Source organism: Anopheles moucheti, chromosome 3 (assembly GCF_943734755.1).
Source record: "Anopheles moucheti chromosome 3, idAnoMoucSN_F20_07, whole genome shotgun sequence".
NCBI lineage: Eukaryota > Metazoa > Arthropoda > Insecta > Diptera > Culicidae > Anopheles > Anopheles moucheti.
This window is the reverse complement of record NC_069141.1, coordinates 60,971,837-60,997,685: the sequence shown is the minus strand read 5'-3', so window position 1 is coordinate 60,997,685 and position 25,849 is coordinate 60,971,837. Positions and strand designations below refer to the sequence as shown.

At 40.8% G+C, this 25,849-nt stretch overlaps 1 protein-coding gene across 1 annotated transcript in view; it reads right to left on the bottom strand.

The window, feature by feature from the left end:
• LOC128304847 (gamma-aminobutyric acid receptor subunit alpha-4) overlaps positions 1 to 25,849 on the bottom strand; it is a 96,402-nt gene that overhangs the window by 346 nt on the left and 70,207 nt on the right. The window contains exons 8-16 of the mRNA XM_053042087.1: positions 25,617 to 25,837; positions 25,460 to 25,542; positions 25,222 to 25,362; positions 23,098 to 23,172; positions 21,016 to 21,168; positions 16,782 to 16,996; positions 10,690 to 10,740; positions 7,596 to 7,970; positions 885 to 995 (exon numbers count right to left, since the gene is read on the bottom strand). Of these exons, the coding sequence (XP_052898047.1) occupies positions 885 to 995; positions 7,596 to 7,970; positions 10,690 to 10,740; positions 16,782 to 16,996; positions 21,016 to 21,168; positions 23,098 to 23,172; positions 25,222 to 25,362; positions 25,460 to 25,542; positions 25,617 to 25,837 (1,425 nt within the window). The remainder of the gene's footprint in view (positions 1 to 884; positions 996 to 7,595; positions 7,971 to 10,689; positions 10,741 to 16,781; positions 16,997 to 21,015; positions 21,169 to 23,097; positions 23,173 to 25,221; positions 25,363 to 25,459; positions 25,543 to 25,616; positions 25,838 to 25,849) is intronic.

Sequence of the window (25,849 nt, the reverse complement as noted above, 5' to 3'; positions counted from 1 at the left end):
TAGAATACTTTTAAAAGAGGCTAAAGAAGACAATTTGTTTGACATGATTTGAGGAGAAATAGAGCCATGAGTTATTGCAATAGCAGTTTTTTTTATATAGTTTATTCTACTGTTTACACTCGTAAGCAATTGTCGATTTAATTTGTCTTAATTCTGTTCAAAGTTGTTTTTAATGGTAGTACGAGTTTAAAAATATGAGTACATTCGTTACATAAGGTGCCTAAAGTAAGGAGTTTTACTGTGCTAACTTTTATGTTATTATCTCAAATGTTGGGAAATAAGTGCTAACGAAAATCCTTATAAAAGTGGAAATGAATTTCCACGCCTGAAGGTATGTGACAAATTTTTTAAATTACAGAAATGCCTTAAAATCTTCCTAACCTCGTTTGCTGACTGAAGCCTAAGTACATTACATTATTTATTTTTTATGATCGATATAATGATTGCATTCTTTCAGGCTTGATGAGATCCTTGTCGGGTAATTTTGACCCAGAAATATGATGGTAGTTTTATTTTTATTTTTATCTTTAGATTAAATATGATTTTTCTATGGGGTCCATTTGAAAGTCTCTGACTATGCTTCATAGGATGATTTAAATATTTATAGATAAAAAATAGGCACCTTGCCGAGAAAAATACTCTAAAGGCAACGCAACGTGGCAATAATTGATGAGGAATCGAGGATATTTGAGGATTTATTAATATGGTAAACGTCGATTCCTGATTTAAATGACTTCTCGTTAAAGATTCATTTGAATAAAGTTCCTCAAAAGACTTATTAAGCACAACAAAAGCTCTTCTATGTTTTTTTTATGTTCTTTCTCTTTACGGCGATCGGCTTGCGTCACATTTAAATAATCAGTCACATTTAACTCGCTTCTTACCTCTGTTGCACAGCCATTGTTCGCCGAGTGTGTGCAGGGGCTCGTACCGCCCGCACAACTGGTACACGCGACGATCTCGTTCGGTCCACCGGATTCCCGCTTCTTGACACCCTGTCAAAGGGAGCACCATTAGTGGGTTGTCGAACAAGCAAACGATAAAGGACACACGACGGAGAAAAGAAACTCGTACTCGGTCGGGTTTTTGCTAAGTTTGTGAACGTATTAGTAAGAAAACCAAGTTCCAACAAAAGCGTAAATCAAATGGATTAGGAAAAACCAAAAAGTCAAACGAAACTGTATGCTAAATAGAATGAAATCGTCAATCTATACACTCCGGGTTCCTGAGGTGGGGTAGAGCTATTTGGGGGTAAAGATTGCGCAAGAGCTCGGCAGTGAGTTGGTGTGATCGTGCGTACTGGGTAACGCGGGACATATAGGGGACGCAGACGATCAAACACACAGACAAATGCACTCAAAAGGGACGGACACGACGGTAGCATTGGGGGAGAGCATCACACTGCAACAATGCGACGCGACATAATAATAGAGGTCGTAAGAAAATGTAGAAAATTGCGCAAATGTTCTCACACGATCAAACGTTGCATCTGTGCCTCGGGGGAACGCTACAAAACACACGTACGCCTTCTCAAACACACTCAAACACATCAACACACACGAAACACACACGCACACGGACACAAACTAGTTATGCTTGGAATGCAAGTTTTTCATCGCATGTGCATCGATCAAGCCTTTGGCGTACAGAAAGCAATTCTAGGATTAGGCTACATACAATCCTAGTGAGTTGTACAAAAAAAAACAGGTGGTATACAATTATCAAGAGTAGTTGTGGTATCTCTATGGGTGAGTGTGTATAGAGAAACAGGCAGCCGAGAACTAGTTTCCCAGTCGATAAAGGTATTTTGCTTATCATCTGCTAGACGCAGGCACAGAGAACGTAGGAAGAGAGAGGGGAAGAGAGAAAGAGAGAGAGAAAGAGAGATAGGTAGAAAGAGACAGCATTTCTAAAGGGGACATTAAAAGTGACGTGCACGGAGTACATTCTTGGAGCATGGGTGCGCTATGGTACTAGTTATTGTCGACGGTCTAAATTAGATTTGCAAAACGTAAACATTTTAACAACAAAACAAAAAGACAATACACAATCAATCAAATGAAAACTCTAACTGTTTTATATAAGCGTGTGTTAAGAGTGGTAGTGAGAGTAGTTCTTTTACATATTCATATTATGTACAGTTCGTTTAAGTCTATATGTCAGACGAATTAGGGAGATACTGAGAATCTCGAACAGTTTATTATTATGGTAATTTGCAAATTAATCTTATTTGAATTGCATCACTTCATTTAGGGTTTCAGGTTATCTTCTTGAATCAGAGGATAAGGTTTAAAGTTATAATTAACAAGTGTTGCCAGGGCTTGAATAAAAAGAGCCCCAAATCATTAAAGCTTTCGAAAGTGTTTTGATTATCGTGTCGTCTTTAAAAGTTCATCCACTTCTACATGACACAACTAACACGAGCTAACCGAACCCGAGGTACCATTAGGGAGACCGATGTGTCGCCGGATGAAGAACCCGTCCATAAATTACATATTCCAGTGGCATGCTAAAATTGTCATCCTTGGCGATTGGACACACGGGACACGGGATGCCCCCGGATGGAGGGAAGCGTAAGCGGATTTTACGGGTGTTAACCCCCCTTTCCCGAATGGTGATAATACAATGCACCGGAAGGTACGGTGAATATAAAATTGTCCACACCCCAACCGGGAGGACCTCCTGCAGGTAATCATTCATTCGTTGACGGTATTTCAATTATGCTACGAACATGCACGGTACACTGTTGCAGAAAAAAGGGGGCTGACGGGTGAAAGGCAACTGTGAATCCACCGTGTGAATTGTGTGTCTGTGCTTTTCTGTGGATAAAGTGGATAAAGCACTTGCACTACACGCTCGAGAATGGGCGGACAATGTTATCTTAATGTTCGTTTCTCGCTTCATTCCGTTATCGTTCATTTTGTTCGTTGTTTTATCTGAAGCTGTTCGGTGGAGTGGGCAAAACCACCCGCCCTGTTCGGGCATGGGGTCGTTGTCATTTAACCGACCCTGGCTTATTGGGAGTCCGTTTGTGTGTGTGTGTGTGTGTGTATAGTCCTTAATCCTAAGGTTCCTTGTGGCGGAGGTAATGTCGTTTCGGGTGGATAACAGGACACACTTACCGGCTACGATAGGTGAAAGGCATTTCCACGAAGCATTAGCAGGAATGATTGGAGATGCGATGATGTTGGATGCAGTATTTGTAGGTGTATGGTAGAGGCGTGTGATTGTTCAGGTTAGGTTCCACCGTTGAGCCAGAGTGAAGGGGTAAGGTACGACAGTAAGAGCGACACGAGCAGGAAGGGTGTGTATGTGTATGGGGTGGTGGTTTTTTTTTTTTTGAATTTTTGACACCGGCACAAGAAACGTCAGCCCGATACGGATGGTTGTGGAACAGCAGGGTACACACATACACGTACACACACACACATACATACATACACGTCGAGCGGGGGTTAGTTTGGTACGGGAAGAGAATAAAACATGAAACTAATTATTACACACGTTCAGCGCTAGACGGGGGCAGGCATCGCTCGATAGAGGGGCTGTAAAAGGCAACGTTTAACAGCCAGGTGGTCGGTAGCATCGAGGGCGAGGATACATTTTTTTCCGTTTGTTCAGCGTGGATGTACAAGGATCCATAATTTAATCAATTCCATGTCCAAAAGTTCGACGAAAAACGATCGACTCTGTGCGATCGCTCCCATTCGTCTCGTGCGATATGTATGCGTCGTTGCATACATTTAGGCGGATATGTTTTAGTACTAAATGCCAATCAAGCAGGAGGGCACAGTAATGAATAGCTTAGTTCACGCCACGCCGTGAAGTGGATGTATCCTCGCCTTTCGCTATACCATCATACTAGCAGTTGGTGATGTGCGGAATGCTCTTTCTATCTAGCTAGATTATGAGTGGTTGTGTGCGCAATGGAATTGTTAACGACTGGCACGGGACAAGAAACAGAACGGGAAACAAACAGATGGGAACTGGAAGGAACTGGGATGTTGGGATGTTTGTGTGATTGTGTGTGAGGAAAGAAAGCACGGAGTATGATTTCGTTTCGCGCTCTTTGCATCGTAGACGCGTCGCAGAGTTGATTTGGAACCATCCAGAACGACTACTCATTACAGAATGCAATTAGCTAACTATCCATCAACCAACCGCCAACCGGAGGTGCGTTCTAGTACGGAAGGCAAAAGCGTGTACGGCGTTCGTGATGACTCGAGGCGGTTCTCCTCCTCCCCCCTCGAAAGTGGTACCAGGTAGAGGCAACCTGACACGAGACGCCCGATGGACTGATGGACGGCACGAACACAGGAAACGGGAACGGGAAAGGGAAAAGAAATGCACCGCAAACGCGTCACTGGTGGATGGGATTCATGTTGTGGGGTAGCTTTTATTTCCGCATATTTGGTTGGTAAGATGGCTTCCGAAAGCTTGCGCAACGGGGCTAAAAAGCACAAATTAGAAGCAACGGTTTTTGATCTGATAAATTAAAAGACAAGCAGAAATGTATGTACATTGTGGGTGTTATTTCTGTTGCTGTTCTGTTGGTGTTGTACAATTGTTAAATTTTCAAAAGTATCCTTTTTTATATTTCGTTTAGTTTTCAGTAAGGTTTGAGAAGTGTGATTTTGCCTGTAAATCTATTTAATGTTGGGAAATCTAAAATAGATGTTGTTGGTCGTTTGGTTGCAAATCTGCTGGCTGATATTTTATGTCCACTCTCAATGCCCCCGGGCGAAGGTTTCATTTTGTTTTGATTGTGTTTTAAGAATTTAATTTTCAAAACTGCTCCAAAATCCTTCCCTACTGCCACGGCTCAAGGATATGATTAATGGGCTTCGGTGTAGCTCCCTAACCTTGTCACCATCCCGCAGCAAAACTTGTAGCCAGCCAGTGCCCTTGCCTTTGCCGCCGGTTGTTTCGGTGAACGGTAATCATCAAAGTTTTTTTTTTCATCTTGTTTTCACGGAAAATGTCGTTAACTGAGTTGAGAAGAATTTACAGCTTTTGCAGCAGCAGTCAGTAGCGGGAAAAGCCTGCTCCGTGCAAGCGGCACAATAAAGATGATGAACGATTGTTTGCCGGTTTGCCGGGGAATGGTTAGATAGAGCGAATGTAGCGAATGTAGTACCACAACCGTTTTGAACCCGAAAGGTGAACCTAGTTACGCCGGGAACGTAAGTCTAGTACCCTCGCAGTCACAATAGCAATAGCAGAAACAATGGGCACCCAAAATTCCATAATCAACTCGATCCGATCATATTTTCTAAAGGCCCGTTCAATGTTTTAATGGTTTGGCTTGCTTCCAAGCTCGACCAAGGGGCGGAACATAAACTAGGATGAGCACAAACATGTGGGCACAAGCATCATTTGCAAGCCGAATGGAAGCAAGCACTTCCGGGATTGCCATACCATTTTCCAGCCAGGCCGATAGTTCCTCCCTCCCCCCCATTTCAAGAGCGTTGATTGGAAGGCATCGAGAGCTCGGCAACTCGTCACGGTACAATCGAGCAACCGGGGCAGCCCGGTACAGCAGTATCATCGACAAACAGCTAACCACCGTCGGACGGCTGGCAAATAAACCCCCGAGTGATGTTGGATTATGAAAGCTGCGGGTATGGTACAAGGCCATACGGAAAGACAACGCTCGTATTGAGGCTTGATTTAGCGAGAGCTGTTGCATTTTGTGTGGCTGTTTGGAGAGCTTTGTGGCATTCACGGCCGACAGAGTGTGCCCTTCTCGGAGGAGAGTTCAATTGCGTGGGCACGATGTGTGCCCACGTGTGTTGGCTACGCTGGTACGAAATGCTAAAGATAATTGCAGTGAAGCGCGCAGGTATAAATGTACAAAACTTCATGTGACCCAGGCCAGTTCGAGTAGAAATGTTCACTACATAGAGCCGTTGGGCAGCTGTTACAACGTAGAGCGAGAGTCGGAAAACTTAATGTGAATATGCCGGGAGGGTACACGTTAAGAATTCTTGGCAAGAAATGCTTGCATTGAATATTTTAAACTGTAAGGTACACAGAATAGGAAGGTATCAAGGGAGTTATATGCATCGAAATGAAAATTTTCTGTACAAACGTAGATGGCGATCAGTAACGGAAGAATATTAATATTGCAGCTCGTTGAACTGCCATGACGTACCAGGCGTCTCCATTGAATTGTACTAAAAGTGTACTAAAATATGCAATATTCTCAAGTACCAGGCGTCTCCATCGGAATATAGTAAGTGTACTAAAATGTTCTTAAAATGTGTTTGTGTACAGAAAATTGGTTCATAATATTATCCAAGAAAAATCAACATCCAAGGTCATATATATAAAAACATCCAAGGTCATATATTTTATGCATCCAACATTAAAACCACCAAATGCAGCAATGTGGAATTCAACATCGCTGATGTGACGATAATTAAATTGATCATTCGATACAAAAAGAATTCTTCATCCAGAAAGGTATCCAAAATCGTAACAGTAACTGTACGGCAAGATGGGTTCTCAATTTAATTAATCCTCAGAGGCTCATCAATCCTAAAAAAATCACGATTTCTAGGGATTGATGAGAGATTTTTAGATATTTCAATTATTCGATGAAGCCCAGACATTGGTTTCCTGATGAACCCCACAGGAAAACTTTTACTATATTGTAACTTTGAGGAACATTTTTATATAATGTTTTTAATTTTTCTGTTCGTCTGCTTTCTCAAAAGACTAGGTGTCTGTTGGCTATGTTGCGGAGTGTATAGATGTTCCTATTACAGGATCCAAATTGAATAGAAATATTCCTAAAATTCGCAAATCATTAAGAATTCATAAATCTCAGTGTGTTTGTAAATTTCTGAGGTTTCCTGAAATTTTTGGTACATAGTTTCATATTTTTTCATTTAGTCCAAAGATTCATTAGAATTCATCTGATTCAGATTCATCCAACACTAGTCGCAATAGTTTACGTAATCTACATGTGTTTTTTGTTGTAAATATTGGTCCACACAATACCATTAAAACCTCAAACTTCCATGCATGATGGCATTAAAGTTAAAACTGCTTTTGTGTGTGCGTTCCTGTTTTCTTCATCAGATGCAGAGCTAAAAACTGTCGGGTGGCACTGCAGTCGATCGATCGAAAGAGCACTAATGTGGAAATAATCCGTTCCACTGCAATCGATGCAGCTTAACGGTGTGTTCGCTTTTAACTGTAAGCTGGTGGTCCAAACAGTTGGTTAGTGATTTGGTGAGTGGAAAACACGCCTGTGGCAAACTGTGCCATGCAAGGCGTTTCGTATGAATTTTTCATCAGCAAATAACGCCAACGTCCAGCGGCAGCTGGCATCGCCGCAGCATAAATGGATTAGCATAAAAAAAAAACTTTTGCAGTTAGTCACACAAGACACACACATACAAGCACAGCACAATGCTCTTTTGGAAAACCAAAGAAAAAAAACAAAATCCACTGGAGCAAGTACATCCGAAATGCTGTCTCCCGGAATCGCGAGTCCGGTTCGCGGCTGCCACGGGAGCCAGATTTGTTCGGTGGGTTTGTTGCGTGGCGTTGTTGTCGATAGCTCACAGCAAAACCGTTCAACTTACAAAGCTCGTTTCCATGAGGCCGGCCTCGTTAAGCTTCGTCTCGACCGTGGGACGGCGGCGGGTTAGGCCGGGCTCGGCGGACGTATCGGTGGAAAGTCCTTCCTCGCACAGCACCACAGTGGCTTGCGCCGGTCGCTGACTGGCGGCGGCACCAGAAGCGACTGCGGCTGTGGTGGCGATAGGTGTTGCTGTGGCTGCTGCTAGCTGTACATTGCGATGCGGTTGCGTTTGCGCGATGCGACCGGTAGTGGCGGCGGTGGTGGTGGTGGTGGCGGCGGCGGCAACAGTAGCGGCAGCGGCAGAGGAGACCGTGCCAGTGGCCGGTGCAGTCTTCTCCGCGGCAATGGCGGTGTGAAACTCGCGGTCAATTGTTTCCTGCTCGGTTTAGAACAATGTTTCGAGTTGGGTTAAAACTTCAGTTTTGCGATCGGTTACGGCCGTTTAAGGGTTAGTATGGCGAGCTCGTTAGTTTTAGGCGTATTGGTTGACCTGTATTGAGCTGGTATCGAGCGCATTGGTTGAAAGATGTAGTTTTTGGGATATGCGGTTGACTAATACACATGTTTCCAGGTTCCAGGCTTGTGGGTTGAATATTGGATGAAACTAGCATTCGATACACCGGACAAATGAGTCAGTATGTATACGAGCAAACGATCAGCTGCAAAACAAGCGGCTGTTGTGTTGGACATTACTGTGTCGTAAGGGAAATCTGTTTCATTTTATATTCTATCAACCCTTTGTATTATACTTCACACACAAATGTTGAGAAAAATGTCAACAAAATGTCCGTGTACAGTAAGAAAAAAAATCTTATAATATTCGTAACTATTCCATTTCAAATTATTGTTGAAATATTTCAACACAACCCGAATAAAAATTATGGAAAATGTTTTAATAATATGTGTATGTGGTAGCACTTATGTTCGAAATGCGATACAGGAATGCATTTATTTACGTCGTTAAGTTATAGTTTGTTTAAAAAAAGCCTTTCTATAACAGTTTTTCTACACTACAAAAAAAGCTTTTCTTTTTACAACTATCCCAACTTTGCATCCATAACGATTTACTACACTTTACAACCAAATTTGTATACAATGAAAGCCAATGCAACATTTTGCGAATAATTAGTTTGTTATCACAACTTTATCACAATCAGTCGAATATTATGAACAATGAGCTGGACGTTAAACATGAATATTATGAATCATTTATGCATTTATTTGAATATTTGTTATTAGTATAGAACTTCCTAAAACTTATTTGATACAAAATATTGAAGCCTGTACAATTGAAATCAAATCGCTAACAGTTGTTTAATGTTAAATAAATTAACGGCTCACTTTGATAACAAACTAGACAGTCAACGAACAAGCTACTAATTACTACGGCAGCCCGAACGGCACGCAATCTACTGGCGGGGGCTTAACGAACGAACCACTGACAAGCGTCAACCAAGAACACGAACAAACAAACAAACAAACAATCAACAAGAGTCCAGCAGGTAAGAGTAAAAGAGCGCAACGAAGGATGAGAAGAATGGAAAGAATGTAGGAACAGTAGCGATAGCGACAGGCGTGTGATGGTGGCGATTTTATAGGTAACGCAACAGGACGCATTATGTCAAACTGCATTTTTTATATTAAAGAAAAGGTACAACCGAAACAGTGAAACAAAACAGCAACTATCGATGTTTTTTTTCTATATAGAAGCGTTTGGAAATTACCGAAAAGAGTCTCGAGGACTGGTGGGCATCGAGAAATTGGAAACGGTTTTGCAGCACGTGGCATGGATCGCAAATCGGAGAGCGTAATAATAGGGAACAGGGCGTTTAATGTATGTTTGTTTTTAGAAGAAGAGTAATATTTCGCCTCTCCAGCAAATGGAGTGAGGATCATTTATTTTGAAACAGTTTAGTTCAGAAGGTTCATGGATTTAGTTTGAATGATTTGATTATAACGAATGTTTCAAACATGCCATTTAGAGGATTTGTTATTGAGTCAAGTGATTTAGAATTACATTAAATTGATTGCATTTAAATTCGGTTGCACATTGTATGGCATTAGTGATAGCAGACAGTGGAAGAGAAGGAGAAGAAAGAGAAAGAAGAAAGAAAGAAATGAGAAGAACGAGTAATTCGGAAATGAGTAAGGCACAAGAGATGGAATGGACATGAAATTTAGAAGATGCTTTGCGATCGTTAGTTCGCTTCGTTTCCGATCTTTCTGTACGATGTGTTTGATGGGGTTTTGATGGATACCAAAGCCAGGATTGGAACAAAATCGAACAGTTATTAGGTAGAAGTAGAGCTCGACATGAGCCACTGGAGCGTTGAGGGATTTTTTTCTACACGTTTGAGTAGCTCCTTCCGTTGTACTAAAAAATTTCTGCTATATATTTTTGAACTTAATAGTTAGTTTGCTCTCCAAGTGGTATTTTTCTAATCAACAACTCATTTGAGTGTTTTCGGAACATTTGACCATTGAAAGCGAACAAAAGTAGAAGCAAAAATCGGATGGTTAGGAAAAGGACTTTGGGCACGTTGGGGGGTAGCAGTAAAAACATTCCCTTCATTCGCAAGAGCGCACGGTATATCCATCATATCGAACAGCATACAGGCAGCACACGTGGGAATTGGAGGAAAAGAAAATTGGGGACCGTAGATGGGTCGCTCTATCAGCGCCATCGGCAATCAGGCAGCAGTAGCAAGACAGCGCTCAGCACAATTAAGAGCCACCGGGTAACGGCGCTATACGTTAGCCACTATGGTACAGGTACGGAGGTTATTTAGGCGGCGTATTGTAAAGGCGTTAGGCAGTGGTACGAGCGAACGGGCAGCAATTGCACCGGCCAGGTTGCCGCACGTTGCACTAGCTATTTCCTCGGGAATCGGACAAAAGAGGGGATGCATTGAACCAAAAACAAAATGAAGGATTCGATATTGAGCCATTTTGCTGGTCAGTAGAGGTTTTTTTTTTTTGGTGGGAGGAAGTAGGTGAAGTCTGGGAGGCGGTAGGTTTCGATTAGTTTGGGGCAGTGGGGGGCGGGGCGGGGTTGGGTTTTAGTAGTTGATGGTTGAATAAATAAGATAGCTTACCAGGGGACTAGCGAGAATTATTCCGATCCTGCTTAGGACAGCTGGAAGACGCTGGAAAATGACATTACACAAATTGGTTGATACTAAAACATACACAATACACGTACAACAATGCTCATCGTAGAATAGTCTGTCTTCAATTGTTTATAAGTAAGGAAATAGGTATTTTTGGGGTTTGGAAACGAAAAAAATACGAATACAAGAAAACAAACACAGTCTGAAGGGAGAAAGAAGGATAGAACGAAAGTTGGTAACTGAAAGGTAATCGTTTTACTACAGGTTTGGACTGTATCTGTGATGGTATGTAAATGCTAGCTGGGCCTATTGTATTAGATTTGATAATTAACATTAATTTTGTAACACGTCAATCGAGCCAGATTGCTATCGGCTATAATAATTTGTCGAAGTCATCGCTAGCAGCAAGGGAAAAAAGTATATATATGTGTGTATTTTTCTTTTAGTTTCTATCAACTATATCATTCGTTACAGACAAGCTATAAACACAAAACTTAACAATAGTGTGTGTTTTTTTTTTCAAAGCAATGGTGAAAGTTACGTGTTAAAGAAGCCTTTTCGTTTGCTTGTAACTGTGAAGAAGAAAAATATATGAAGAAAAAGCAACAATACCGCAGGAAAAGTGAAGAAAGATTCATATCAAAGGAAAGAAGCGAACAAGATAAAGCAAAAAAGGTAAGCTTTAGGCTGAGGTGAGGTGGATGTTGTTAAAGTACGATTCAGTAACAAAATAAAAAATAGTATGAGGTTGGGTAAACGTAAAATATTATTAAAAAATTATGTATAAACAAAACCTATTTACGAGAAACTCGATCAGAAAGGCTATTGACTACCGTTTATCAGGAATTTTGAGTTGCTGTTTGAGTTATAAATTCGATTATAATAACCACCGACTTCTAATCCTGAAGTTCATTGATGATAAAGACAGCTAGGGAAAATAATTAGCCAACTAGTTTTACCAGAATGGCTTAGAAAATCCTAAATTGGTTAAGATAATGAGTAGATATAATTTAAGTAACTTTTTTTAAGTGAAAACCTAGAAACGGCAACAATTAACTGAAAAATCTATAATCAGCCGAAATTTTAATAATGGTATGAAAACAGCAAGTTTTATAACAATTTATAGGACTAAAAACTTGATATAAGCGATAATATAAATAACAATTCTGAGATCGTTCATAAAAAAAGCAAATCGTTGTTTAACGATGAAAAATTTGAATGCTTGCTTCGATTGCTAATGGCGCAATATGTTCTCGAATGCAAATACCTGCAGTAAATTGCATATCGTGCAACATGCACCTTTTTCCCATATACTCTCGGCATCGACTGAAAGACGCCTTCGTATGTAGCACCCAACCCCAGGGAGTGCAGGGTGGAGGTGAAAAACAATCAAACAGCACAGAGAAACCGAACACGTTACAGTTGGCCACCGACTGTGGCTGTGCAGGTTTAGCATATTTAACGATTTGTTTCAAAATATTGTACATAAAACCCCAACGGCATTGTGCATGCCACTCGCAAAGACTGCTTTTCATAAGCTTTTCTTACATTGGCACCTGCAGGCATATTGTCACAACAACACAACACACAAAAAAAGCAAACAAACAAACAAACAACCAAACAAAGCAAGACAGTGACCCATTCGCGCTTGTTTTGATTGGTTTTGTTGTGTCATGCTATGGTTTGCGAGGGGATGTATTTTTTGGGTGGTACCGATATGTCTTGTACCGTCCATCGATCGTTGGTTCCGGCTTCCATATTGTGCCCTTCGGCGATGCCGGTGCTGCATAACACAAAGCTTCGGAAAAATCGTGCTCCAAAGCTTGATTACACCTGGCAACATCGCGAAAAAAGGAAGGAAAAGCAAACACACACTCACACACAGAGAGCGAGCGAAGGAAATTGATAAGAATGACGGTAAAGTTCGATGGTGAGCAGTGAATTCTTTCTCGTTTGGCGAAAATGTGTTGCTAACATTACACCGGTTTCCAACCCAACTGGAGGGACGCATTGGAGTGGTGGGAATAGCAACCGGCTGCCTGTCCCTTTTTACACCAAAAGGTAAAATTGCTTGGTGCAGATTTGTTGCACGATGCTTTATCACCGGTGCAAACGCTGCTTTTGTGTGTTTGTTTGGTGCTTTTTTTCTTTATTTTCCCACCGGTTTCGCGGTTGCCTCCGGTTGCAATGAATGATTCTCTTCGGTTCGTCTGGCACCTTGCTCGTCACGGGCAAGTTTATTGGCTTTCCGAACGCCGGGCGGAGGGCAAAGCATGACGTTTAATAGTGCCAAAGGCTAGGGCGAATGTTGATAGCTGCTCTGGCACGGAATTGCCCCGCGCGACCGATGGGCAAAAGCTTATGGCACCGTGCTGTGAGAAGCTGACATCAATAAAACATAATAAATATCGATTCAGCAACGTGAAGCCAACGTGCCCGGGGATGGCTGATGGTGATGGTAAAAGCGGATAGTAATGGATGTTTCTTCGAAGTGATACAGTGAATCTGGTACATGGCAGTGGTTTTGCGATGGGTCGAATGTAGGCGAGGAGTTTGTGCAGCGAACTTAGCGAAAAATTACGAAAAATGGAAGATAATAATACATAAATTGCATTGTTGAAAATGTGTTCTGACGTGTGAACCAAGTTACTTAAGTATTTTAGCAATAGAATTGGGTTCTGTCGACCTTTTATTCCTATTTTATCATACCATCTGATGATTAAATAAAGATCAGTAAATTTGGATTTGTTTCACAGCTACCGTTTTTCTAATTTTAAACATTTTCAAAGTGAATAAACATATTGAACTATATAAATTAAGCTTCTATCAGAGAACCTTTCAAAGCTGTCCAAATGTTTCCCTTTTTTACCCATGTTATCCTTTTGTTCTGTAAAACCTCAAAATCGATTGTGACCTGAGTAGACAAACGATAGGGAGCTGTGGTCACTCGCTCGGATCATGCACCGCTTCTACGTATTGTCAATGACGGTTGGTGCAGTCGTTCCATAATTCCACACATGAACTGCATCGTGCAACCACAAGGATGTGACCGATGCGATTGAATGGCCGGCAACGCCGGGAAGCGGAAAAACCCATCACCAGCAGTAAAGATGATGGGCTTTCGTTTGAGGTCACTTCACCACATTGCGGCTGAGAAGTAAACTGTCAGATACGGGTCATGCCGCTGCCTTGCGCGCCAGCTTTGCTATGTGCTGACATGAGTCGGAGTGGCATATCAGAAGGTACGCTACGATGCATCGGTATGGCGTTTGAAAGGTGGAAGATTAAATTCATGAGAACATCCGCGGGACAGGTTTCTCGTTAGGCTGTCGATGATGTTTCGCGTCACTGAATCACACCCACGAGCAATTGTTTACAAAGAGCCAGGAAAGTAAAGCACTTTAAGTGCATCGAATTTAATTAAAAGTTTTTCGACAGAAAAATTTTGAATGTTTCATTCGAAAAAGTCAATCAAAAGATTTACAATTAAATCCTCTTTCATAAGCGTGTACTGCCGTAGATGCAGCATACTCAAAGCTCTAGGGTTAGCATGCTATAATAATGACATGCGTCATCAAAAATGTATACAACGGCTTATGTAAATTGACATAGTAATGCAGCAGGTAAAAACCCCGGAGCTTCGTGATCACACAAGTGTTGCAGCAGCGGTACCAAACAGTGTGACCGTAAAGATAATTTGTCTTTCGGGCACGAAATACGATTACTTGCAGTCATGCATATTTAATCACTGGCAGCAACATATTGTGACGCCTGGCATATAATTAATACCGGAAAAGGTTTCTAGCAAATGCTGATTAATCTTTGCGCTCGTTGAAGTAAGTTAATCTGCTATGTTAGTCGTATTTTTCCGCTTTTTAACGCAATGCGATTTATGAAACAAATTTAATCCTTGCTGATAGTTACATCACGGCACGTACCGTTCCAAATTTAATCCGTAAATGTGTTGTTATAATTAACCGTATTGATCGGAAATCAATTTTGGTGGATCAATGACGGTGGGGTGAGTTTGTTCGTTTGTTGTCACTGTTCGAATGGAAAGTAGGTCGACTAAAAATTCGACTCCAGCTCGACGCTGTGATGAATTGTGTTTATGCAGGTATGTTTGCCGCCGTGGTAAACCGTGGCCGATATGCGATGGATTAATTATTGAAATGGATTTCATTTTTGTAATCATGTGGAAGGAATCGCTTCGGGAAGGGAAAATGTTCCCCGTTTCCAACACGTTTATCACCCAACCCACGGAGAGTTCAGTGAACTGTGACTTGTGGTATGCATGGATCGATACGGTGCTGTGTGTGTTTGTGGGTTTGAGGGTATCGTGAGACACCGAACAGTACTACCAGTAGGAAAGGTTCAATATTCATCACATGTTTAGTAGAACGATCGATACTAAAAGTGAGTTCATTTCTATTGAGAACATTGACGCTATAACTTAGAGGATCTTTTTCTGGTTTTAAAGATATTCTATTCGAATTAAAGATTAAAACAGACTATGAATAATGGTAAATAATGTATCAACAGAAGCGCATGGAATGAGTTTAGTGATAATAATGCACTATGCTGGGGAAACCACTAGCACAACAAATCCACTCATACAACAAACAGGCAGTACAACGTGGTGCACGTACAAAAGGGTTCAATGGAAAGTGAAGTATAGATCAAACAAGCGGGAAACCCTGTTTGCGTGAAACATGAAAGTAAGATGCTGACAAAGAGCGAGAAAGAGAGAGAGAGAGAGAGATAGAAAAGTCAAAACCGACAGTAAAGAATGGTAAATGTGTGCAACAAGTAAAGCATGACAAAAAGAGTTATACGAATTAAAGCAAAGATGAAACGGCGAGCTGTTCAAGTGGAAATGATTTATAAAAATGGCTTATTCACTGTTGTTACATATGTTTAACAGTTGCATAGTTAAAGTAGAGCATTTATAGCGCATGAGTTATGTTGATTTGTGTAAACAATCAACTGTTGCATATTTCTAGATCGGGCGATACATTTTGTCAAAAGTTGGTAAATGTTTTTTTTTGTTCTTATAAATAGATAAAATTTTGTTGCATTCATTAGCTCAGACTGTGCTAGTCTAAGTAACCCGTGGCTGGCTCAAAAAGCTGAAATAGTTTCCCATTGGTTGTGTAATGCGAATTCGTTTCATTTTATTCCGAAAAGTCATGAAATACAGAATCGATTCGGTTGAACAAAATACAAAACATAAAAAAAAGATTGATTAACAGCAAAAAAGAGGCAAGTAGGATGAAATAAAATAATTTGCTAATATACATTTGGCTTTAAATTTGAAACAAAACGAAATCGAATGAAAGAGTAGGACGGATATTACAACACAGGAAAGCATAAATGGAAAAGGATCAAAAAGGTAGGCAAAGACAACTTAAAAAAACAAACCAAGCAAATAAGTAATAAAATGAACACAGGTCGCTAGAACGTATCAAAAACGGAACACAGTGTGTGTGCAATGCAGTGAACTTCGCCAAGGACAGTATCGGCTACTGGTCGTTGTGGCCATCGGAAGGCCTTGGTGTTGGTGAAGAAAGCTATCGGTTTGTGTGCGGATGTGCGGAGAAACAGGGGGAGCAATAAGTGGGGACTGTGTGGGGAGGGGGAAAGAGGGGGCTTGTGTTTTTTTCTAATCGAACGGAAAAAATAACAAAAACACAAAACATGATGCGAGTCGTTTTCGCTCCATTCGACAAGCGCTCTTCTGCAGAGATAATTGATATTTGTTGTGCGTGCGTTTGCTTCTTGCTGCAGCTTCAACGCTTTTTTGTTTTAGGTTTTATGTGCATACCGATACATTGTGTGCAAGAAAGTTTTGTTTTGAGGAACAGGTTTTCCTTTTCCTTGCTGGTGGAATTGAAAGTTGGGTGAAAACGAGGGTTTGGGGTGGATGGGATTGGCTGTTTTTTTTACTCCCTCGCTTTTTGTTTTCTTTGGTTGTTGTTCTGTGTTGCTACTATCACTTCTTTACGCAAAGGAGTCATTGTTTTCGCAAGGGAGGAAATGTTTCGAAAGGGGTTTCAAATGAACTAGTCGTACATTACCTGAGTAACTGGATTCTCTCCAGGTCTATATACAACGTTGTGCAACGGCCGCTTCCGGCCGACATAGTTGACGCAGACGAACTCCAGCAGCGAGGCGTAGATGAAGCACATGCACACGCCGTCCCACACGTTCATCGCCGTCAGGTTCGACACGACCGGAAGTGTACTGCGGAAACCGTTTGAGGTGGTGAAAAAATTCAACATGGTCGTTACACCTGCATTCACGATCACAAGTTGCATCCAATCGATGGAGGCGCCAGGTCGCCCGTACACGGACACGGTTGATTTGCATGCAGGACCCCAACCGATCCGCGGGGGGCCACGTACAGGGGGAAGAAGAAAAAGAGAACGAAATCGGTATGAGAAAATGCAATTCAAACGGTCGCGGTCAGCGCGAGATGCATTTTTAATGAGCACGTCGCATTTTTAATGAATCCGTCCAGTAGGTCCCGTGCCAAGTCGTTGGATTGAGTCCTCGCAATGAAGTCCACGCGTCCTAATGGTCGAGTGCGTAAAGGTGTGTGTGTGTGTTGTGATTGTGAGAGGGATAGAGAGAGAGAGTGTGTTTGTGTGAAGGTGTACGTTCCAGCGTGTCCGTGTTTGTATAAGTAATTTGTGCATAACGGATGAAGCTGACGCAGTGATCGTGTTGGCGATTCTTTCGGGCTTTCGATACCAAATACAAACACACCAAGTCACGCTGAAAGGGTTGGTATATGCTTTTTTAATGACTCAAGTGAATAGTGGCCATGTATCGTGTGTAGGCGAAATGGGTGAAATGAGGGTGAAAACATAGAAATTATGGCGCAAACTATTAATGCATCACTGCACGGAAATGGCATGAATCATTGCAGCGGTGCAGAGCGATTGCTGCAGAGGGGTTAACGTGAACCGACCGGGCGGAAAAGATCGGGTGGAAATGATGCAGTCGATTAAGCACGAGGTGCGTGTTTGTGCTGTTATTGATTTTTTCTTGTACGCAGTTTCGTGTTGGTGAATGGTTTAAGCTTTTTACAGGGCAATGTTTAATAGATCGTATCGTTATTATTTTATATTAAAAAGTACAGAATTTTTTCCAAACGAAATTTTAGCTTTTTTTAATTTTAAAGTTAGTCAAAAAATCAATCAAACCTAGTAGCTTATTTTGTATTGTGGTTCCTGTATGTTAGGTTTGTTAGGATGTGAATAGAATTATTCATATCACTTACGTGTATGACATCAACGTGTCAAATACAATGTAAAGGTTAACGTGCACGTCCTATGAATAAGTGTCATCTACTGGGAAGATCTAAATTGATTCGACCACTTAACCACATCCAATTAAAGCAAACATTGGCACATTTACAACAAACAATGATGACCATTTTGCCATCGTTCGGTGCCATATGCAGGGCCATGATCCTTGACACAGTTCGGGGAAGTCCAGGACCAGCCGGCCGAAAGCCAACAACCGGAAATGGCTACACCCTTCCATGTAACACAGTGCACCCTTCTCTCGGTGGTTTTGGTCAGCAAAAGCTGTACAGTCACTCGGTCGTTTGATTTTTCTCTGTTCGCGTTGGCCATAGCAATGGTGAAGGTCACCGTGCGGCACTCCCTGGTGTTGGGTGGTAGGGCATGGGTTTCGATGAATGTGTTGGTTTCAGTTCATGTGTATCAGTTATTTATATCGGTAAAATCGAACGACCGAGTGCCTGGAAATGTTACATTAGTACCTAGAAGAGCACATTTTACATAAAAACCAACAACCACCAGAGTTGTAGTACGGTGCAGCACATCACATAATGCTAGAAAGCGCTTTGCTGTGGAATTTAGCTCAGCTACGTTTAGACTAATATATGCTTCATATGTTTATGTATTAATTCAGTAAAACAATTATTGTTTTGTTTGTTTTATGGTTATTATAAACGCTCTAATTGTCCATTTGATTTTCTAAATTTAATTATGGATTTTTAATAACATTTTGTACAGATGCAGGATCATTATCGTAATGGTTAATGTGTTGAATTGTTGCAGTGGCAACTTTTAGTTTATATTACCTGCTCAGTACCCTCTTCAAGAACGACATAAAAAATGGAACGTTACGATATTTTTATGCAAACCATCAATAAGCCAATGATAGTAAATGTCTGCAAGCGCGGTGAGTAGAAGCGACCGGGTAAGGAATACAAACATAGACAAAAACATCACACAACAAGAAAACACGACGGTGGAACATGGGTGGAGTGCGTTTTGAGACAGAAAAGGGATTCAGGGAACGACAACATAATCAGTAACATTTGCACATTGCACATTGCACACATTCGTCTCCCGCTTCGGTGTGGAGAGAGCACCTGGAGGAGCGTTAGAAGTGACGCAGATAGGTTGTGGGTAGGGGTTTTCGCTTGTGATAATGTTCGCTTACCTATCATGACCCTTGCCGGGACCGCATTCCATTCAAGCCAGAACGTGATAAACGATGAGGTCACCAGTATGATGCCCGGTATAAAGACGGTCGTGAAATAGAAGGCTCGATCCCGCGTAAACATAAGATCTACCTTCAGGCAACTGTAATTACCTATTGTTGTTGTTGTTGTTGTTGTTGTTGATCGCAAAGTTCACGAGAATCAGCAGGTTGGAATCGTACCGTAGAGGCGGCAAGAGATGCAGTTTTGTTTTTCGTCCCGAAAGGTTCGAATGGTATGGTGATGAAGATTGGGCAAGATTGTAACAAATGGAGGAATTTGTGTGTGAAAGAGTGTGTGGGGGTTGTATTGACGAGTTAAGAACAATTGTTATAGCAAAGGGAATTGGGAATAGAATAAGATTTTTATTGTAACAAGTGTGTTAGCACGGTAATTTAACACATTTGGAAACGTTATCCAGAAGAGTAATGAGAGAAGAAATATACAAAGAAATAGAGGAATAGAAGAAAAGAAGAAAGAGAGAGAGAGAGAGAAAGAGAAGAAGAGAAGAGAATGGGGATGAAAACGAAAATGTTAAGCAATGCATTTGATTAGAATCAATTTGAAGAAGAAGATTTAGATGTTATAAATCATTATATTCCCAATATACCGATTATTTGCAGTGACCAATGTGGTGTAAATAAATATTTCTTCATTTCAGGAAAAATGGAACCAAAGTAAAACAATATTCAAACAAGGAGTAGATCATTTAGGTGTCAATATAATAGCAAAACGTAAACGCTCATAATGGTGAAATGAAATAAAAACCATACTGTTTACTTAACATTCTTACACATTACAATAAACATCGGATCAACGTCGGATGTAGGTACTCGTGGGAGCAGGGGGAACAATTTCAAACGGACATATGTTACCCACATATCACATGGATAAATTCTTACCGTAATCAGAAAGGTGGTACTGAGCAGAACATGAGTGTTTTGTTTTTAAAAGTTACCTTTTACCAACATTATTTACCGCTACCATAAAGGAGTGGACGATGCGAACACAGGACAAGGCAGAGCAAATACGCGTGCGACAAAGGAGATGGAGACGCCCGGTACATGGTAGAAATGGAAACAACACGCGGCAAACAATCATGCAGTTTTGGCTTTGTAATAGTGAAAATATGCATGTGTGTGGAGGTGTTTTATAAAGATTCGTTTGTAACAAAACAAAAAATGCGACTTCATAAAATGAACTGTGACTTATAGCAACAGTTTCCACAAGCGTCGAAACATGGAAACATTGGAAAGTTTGCTGTTAAACATGGAGCAGAGTGGAGGTACAATCGAACTCGATTCATGCAGTTTGATGACAAGGGTACAAACATGTTTGCACGTCTTTGGTGTAACGTTTGAGCGTCAATGATGAGGATGAATGGGCAGAAAAAAAAAACGGAATTGTTCGAATGTGTTTCATCGGCGGGCACAAGCATGGCACTCGTCGTCGAGTTAGCCCTGCTGCCCGGGGCTGGTTCTGTTTGCCCGCTTCCGTGCAGCCAGCACCGTACGTTAGCAAAGTAGTGCGTCCGAGTGTTGTTTGCTTGTTAGCAAACTAGTTTAGTGTGTTTGTCAGCCTATCGATCCACCCCCGAAAGCAAAATGGTAAGAGGGGGCGGATGCGGTGCGTCGGTCTGGCTCGGTCTACTACTCGGTCTAGGATCGATTTTCCCCTTTCCGTATCGGTAGATGCAGTTATGGAGCGTTTTGTTTGTTTATGTTTTTCTCTTGTTGTTGTTATTGCTAGCACTCGGTTTACCGGCCGGATGCACATTTTGCCACATTTACCTATCATCGAGCGAGCCGGGACGGCGTTCCATTCTAGCCAGAAGGTGATGAACGATGACGTCACCAGTATGATGCCCGGTATAAAGACGGTTGTGAAATAGAACGCTCGATCTCGTGTAAATATTAAATCCACTTTCAAACAACTGTAATTTCCTACACGGGCGCACTCGCACACACACACACACATATACGAACACAAATTTATGAACACCCAGCACAACGACATTTGGGTGTTTTTTTTGGTAGAAAATTTGAAAAGAGAGAGAAAGAGAAAGAAAGAAAGAAAGAAAGAGGTTTCTTACGGTCAACCAGTTTTGCTTGCGTGTCATTACGGCTGCATTGATGAGGTTACATTGATTAATGATTGGTTTATGCAAAATTGCGGATGCAATTGGTTTTTTGTTGTTGTTTTGTTTTTGTAATGTTCGGTTTTTGCACTACCAGGATAAAACTAGAGAGGAAAATACATACAGCACATTTCAGAACAGAGGTGAAAAGGGAGAGCCATTTGGGCAAGACATATTGCAACTACCTAAGAGAGGAATGTTTTGGGGATTACGGTACGCATCGAGGTACAATAACACGCATTCAAGAAAAATTAACTCGAAGGAATTGTAAATCATGAGCAAAAAATAGTACCAAACAACTAACATCCTACATTTGTTTAGCCATGCACGGGAAGACAAAGTAGAAAGCCGGAAGAGTTGATAGATCAGTCAGTTCTAAGTACTATGAGGCGCGTAGGAAACTAGAACATGTCTAATAAAGGAATAAAAATATAATCTAATTCCCTTACATGCTTCTTGTTTCATAACTTTTAAGTTGAACTATCACTTTACAACCATTGAGATGTAAATAAGGAAAAATCAGCTGGTTATATAAAACAGTGAACAAACATAGAGAAGAAATGGTGAAGAGGTGCCTTATTATGAAATAACAGTTTAACAGTTCTGGTTTAACAATAAAACTCCAGTAAAACAATAAAAGAATTGGAAGGAGCTTGCGATGGCTTGTGGGATTTTGCACGACAAGACGTTACGATTTATAACATACTGTCATTCATCTTGATTTCAAAGTTGTTTTAAAGTTATATTAAAGTTGTTAAACGGTATAGTAAAAGCTATAAATAAATAATGAAATTATGCCCAGATCACAGCAGCAAGAAAAAAAAACCAAAAAAAAAAACAATTTGAAACACAATACACCGCGTTGATTTAAATGTAATACGCAATTGAAACTAGAAATGCACCAGGTTTTATTAAATATCCGTACATTGAATCACTGTAGTTTGGATGTTTTACCAAACACGTTATTTTCAAGACTATTGTTGTGCTTGATGAATCTTTTGAGAGGAGTCATTCACATGAATCAATATAAGGAGCCATTCAAATCATCAGTCAAATCTCAAAAGACCCATGGATCTTCAAAAAACAATTATTACCTATTGTTGTCTATGAAATACACCCAACATGATTATATTTTTATTTCATCGACAAAAAATATAAAAATAAGCCTAACATCATGTTTTCAGCGGGATTCATGAAGCTGGGAGAATTCATGAAAGTTTGCAGATTCTGAGGGTTCACAAAACTGAAAAGTTTGCTTTAGAGATTTAAAGATTTTTCTAATCAAAATTTTGCACAGACATTCAGATTCCTTCATTCAGTTCAAAAATGCATACTGTATTATGAATCTGACACAGATTACTCAGGACGAAGAAGCAGTGCATTTTGTGCAAGGTTCAGGTTACAGATTTATTCAAGAAGTGGCTAAAGTAGAGAGAGAGAGAATAATAATTAAAAAATAAAACAAACTAGATAGAGCTAGCTGAGAAGAGAACATAATTCAAACAACATAATCTGTAGAAACTAAACAAATCATACGAAAACCAGAGCAACACAAAGTGTGAACACGCACGAACCGAGTATCTACCGGAGCTAGCGAAGAGATAAAAACGGCCAAAGGGAGTGAGTGAGAGCAGTTTGAGGGGGTAGCGAGTGTGTGTTTGTGTGTGTGTGGGCATACGTTTTGTTGTTTTTGCAAACGGGAAGGAAAGAAATAGTTTTGAATGCTTGTATGTACCTTGCTCCTCAAATCGTCTCTGACATAAATTACAAAGAAACTCTTCGTCTTCTACCGACAACGTTTGTCCTTCGGCTGATGAAGAAAATGTTTGCACGTGCATTATGTCATTGTGGGTTGTTTCACAGATAATTTGAAAGTTGCGTAAGTAGGGAAGTAGGGAATGAATTGGGTGTGATGTTTTGGAAGGGGTTTGGGAGAAGGAAGGGACAACACCACGATCGTGACTCAGTGGTAGTGGGATGGTGGGGGATGATGGATAAAGGATTCAACAAAGGGGTTTGCTTTCGAATTAAACAATGAAGAAAGTAAAGTAAAGAAATTATTGTACTTTTAATTAGAAATTCTTAACTTAATCATTGAAGTTGATCGTGAAGAGTCGTAACTGGTATTAAGCGAAGCAGAAATAAGTTGAAATAGTGTGAGAATATATTATAGTGCACATGTACGGTAAATATTAGTTTGTTTTTGGAAGAAAAATCTTATATTAAACAAAGAGTTTGCAAATGCTGCAGAATAACGAATGTTGGCTCAGAACTATGGTAAAAAACTTTTCGAAATATTCATAAAAGGCCCGGTAAATAAAATGTCAAATAAATTGTAGTGGCATACCCTGTAACTACTAGAAACGTAAATGGAACGCACACAGGACGGCAAAATCATGTTGAAAAGTAATAAACAAAATAATTACGTTATCACGTTTGTAAATTTCACCTAACCTTATCTGATTAAAGTCACTTTACGAAACCAAGGTTAATGTTTTCTAAATAATGCAAGTAATTTGCAAAACCTAGACCAACCACCCATTGCATCGAATGTCCAAGCTCCAAGCCACGCAATGTTTCAATTTCCTGTCGGGTCCGGGTTTGTCTCTTACTCCAACACAAGCAATCTACTTAATCACACTCATTAATTAATGAAAAGGACTGCACGTAATGTGGAGCGAATAATTTAATCGCTCGCGAGAGAAAGAGCAGCACAGAGACCAGAAGGTAAGGGAGAACAGAAACATGTTGATCTCCCGGACTTGAGCCTGTAATAACAGCGTAGCGCAGGAAAACCCCCTTAAGATAATAATAAACTAACAAAAGGCACACAATAAACAATTAAATAAATGAAAGCTTTTTTGCCACCGCTGATGCGTGGCACCGAATGGTTGGCCACTTGGTCACAGCCGAAACGGGCGAAAGAGGCACTTGATTTACATCCCTCTCCGGTGTCGGCCGTTCGGGGCCACCGGGCTGAACGGTTTTAATTGTGATTGAGCAGAATGCGACACGCGCCGTATGCGACGGACGTTGCAATAATTTGCAATTCTCGCCCGATTACACTAATGGCGCACTCTAACGCGGAGGAGGCGCACAGCTTTTTTGCACATTGGGCGGAGTTTTGCACACGGTCAGCTGAATGAGGTGTTAATGGGAAGCGTGGGATCTCAAGACATCTGAAGGATGCTTCCAACAAGCTCCTTCCAGCATTTGGTTTGGAATGGTTCATGCCAAATCATACAAGGGGAAGGAACGAAACATGGAAAGCAAAGAAATTACGTGAAAAATTACATTAAAGTAAATATTTTCACGAAGCGTAACACAGGAAAGAAACAACAGAATAGTGAAAACAATTTACAAAAAAGATAAAACCTAATGCAAAACATTGGAATAATGGTGCAATTGCAAAAAATTGCTATAAATTGGTAGAGTATATAATAAAAATAAAATGGAATAAAAAGAGTTGAACAATCTAACCACAATTCGGTTCGGTTCAAGAAATACACTATTCGGTATAACACAGTACAAATGGCGCTTAAACGTAATCGGAACAGAATTAAGGCGCATAATGCAATATTCGATCAAAAAATGTAGAAAAAATGCATAAAATACCATTTCAAAATTACAAATATCATTGCAAACGCTTTACGGCTCCGAAACGGAAATGGTACACGAAACAATCCAGAAGAAAACAAAATCATAATGAAAGAAATCTTAACACAACGGAACTGAATACACCAGTGTTCCCAGCTGGAACAAAAGTTTCCCCTTGCTGGAAGCAACAGAATGGGTCTTCATTTCCCAATACTTGTGGGTATTAACAGTACAAAATGGACCCAGCAAGAGATTCACTTACCTCTCCAGCTTGCTTTGATGGGGCAGGCAATTGTTTGGTTCTGTATCAAGTAGGCGTTTAAGGTCGTCAGCGAAGGGCTCTTGCGGAGAGTGTCCTCGTCATTCTTCCAGACGTACGTTATTGCCGATTGTTCGTACGATACTGTATGCAAAGATTGTATAAAGCAGGAGAAAAAATATATAGCAAGAGATATTGAAGGGAAACGATGAATGATACAAGGCGGTTGCATTTTACTTACTGCTTTCGAGGGCAAAAGAACACAGTGGATCATCGAAGGGAAAAATGTTTAACCGTCCCTGGCAGGACAGTATCAGATGCCTCCTGGAAATGGATGGACACGAGAGCAACAACATTAGCATTGCAGAAACACTGCCCGACCGCGGCTGGCGCCGTACCTCATTAGATAATTAATCGTTCCATTGCGGTATATCCGGAGCGCAAAGTGCATCGGTATGATCGGATCCTTAAAGTCGCCGTGCATGATGAAGTACGTATCCGGTAACCAAATGTCTTCGTGGTGGTGTATCGCGTTCAGATACTCGTACTGGGACTGGTTTGCGTATCGGAGCCGCGGATCGAACCACTGCTGCTGCAGCAGAAATTCCACCTCATATTTCTGCGTTGTTGT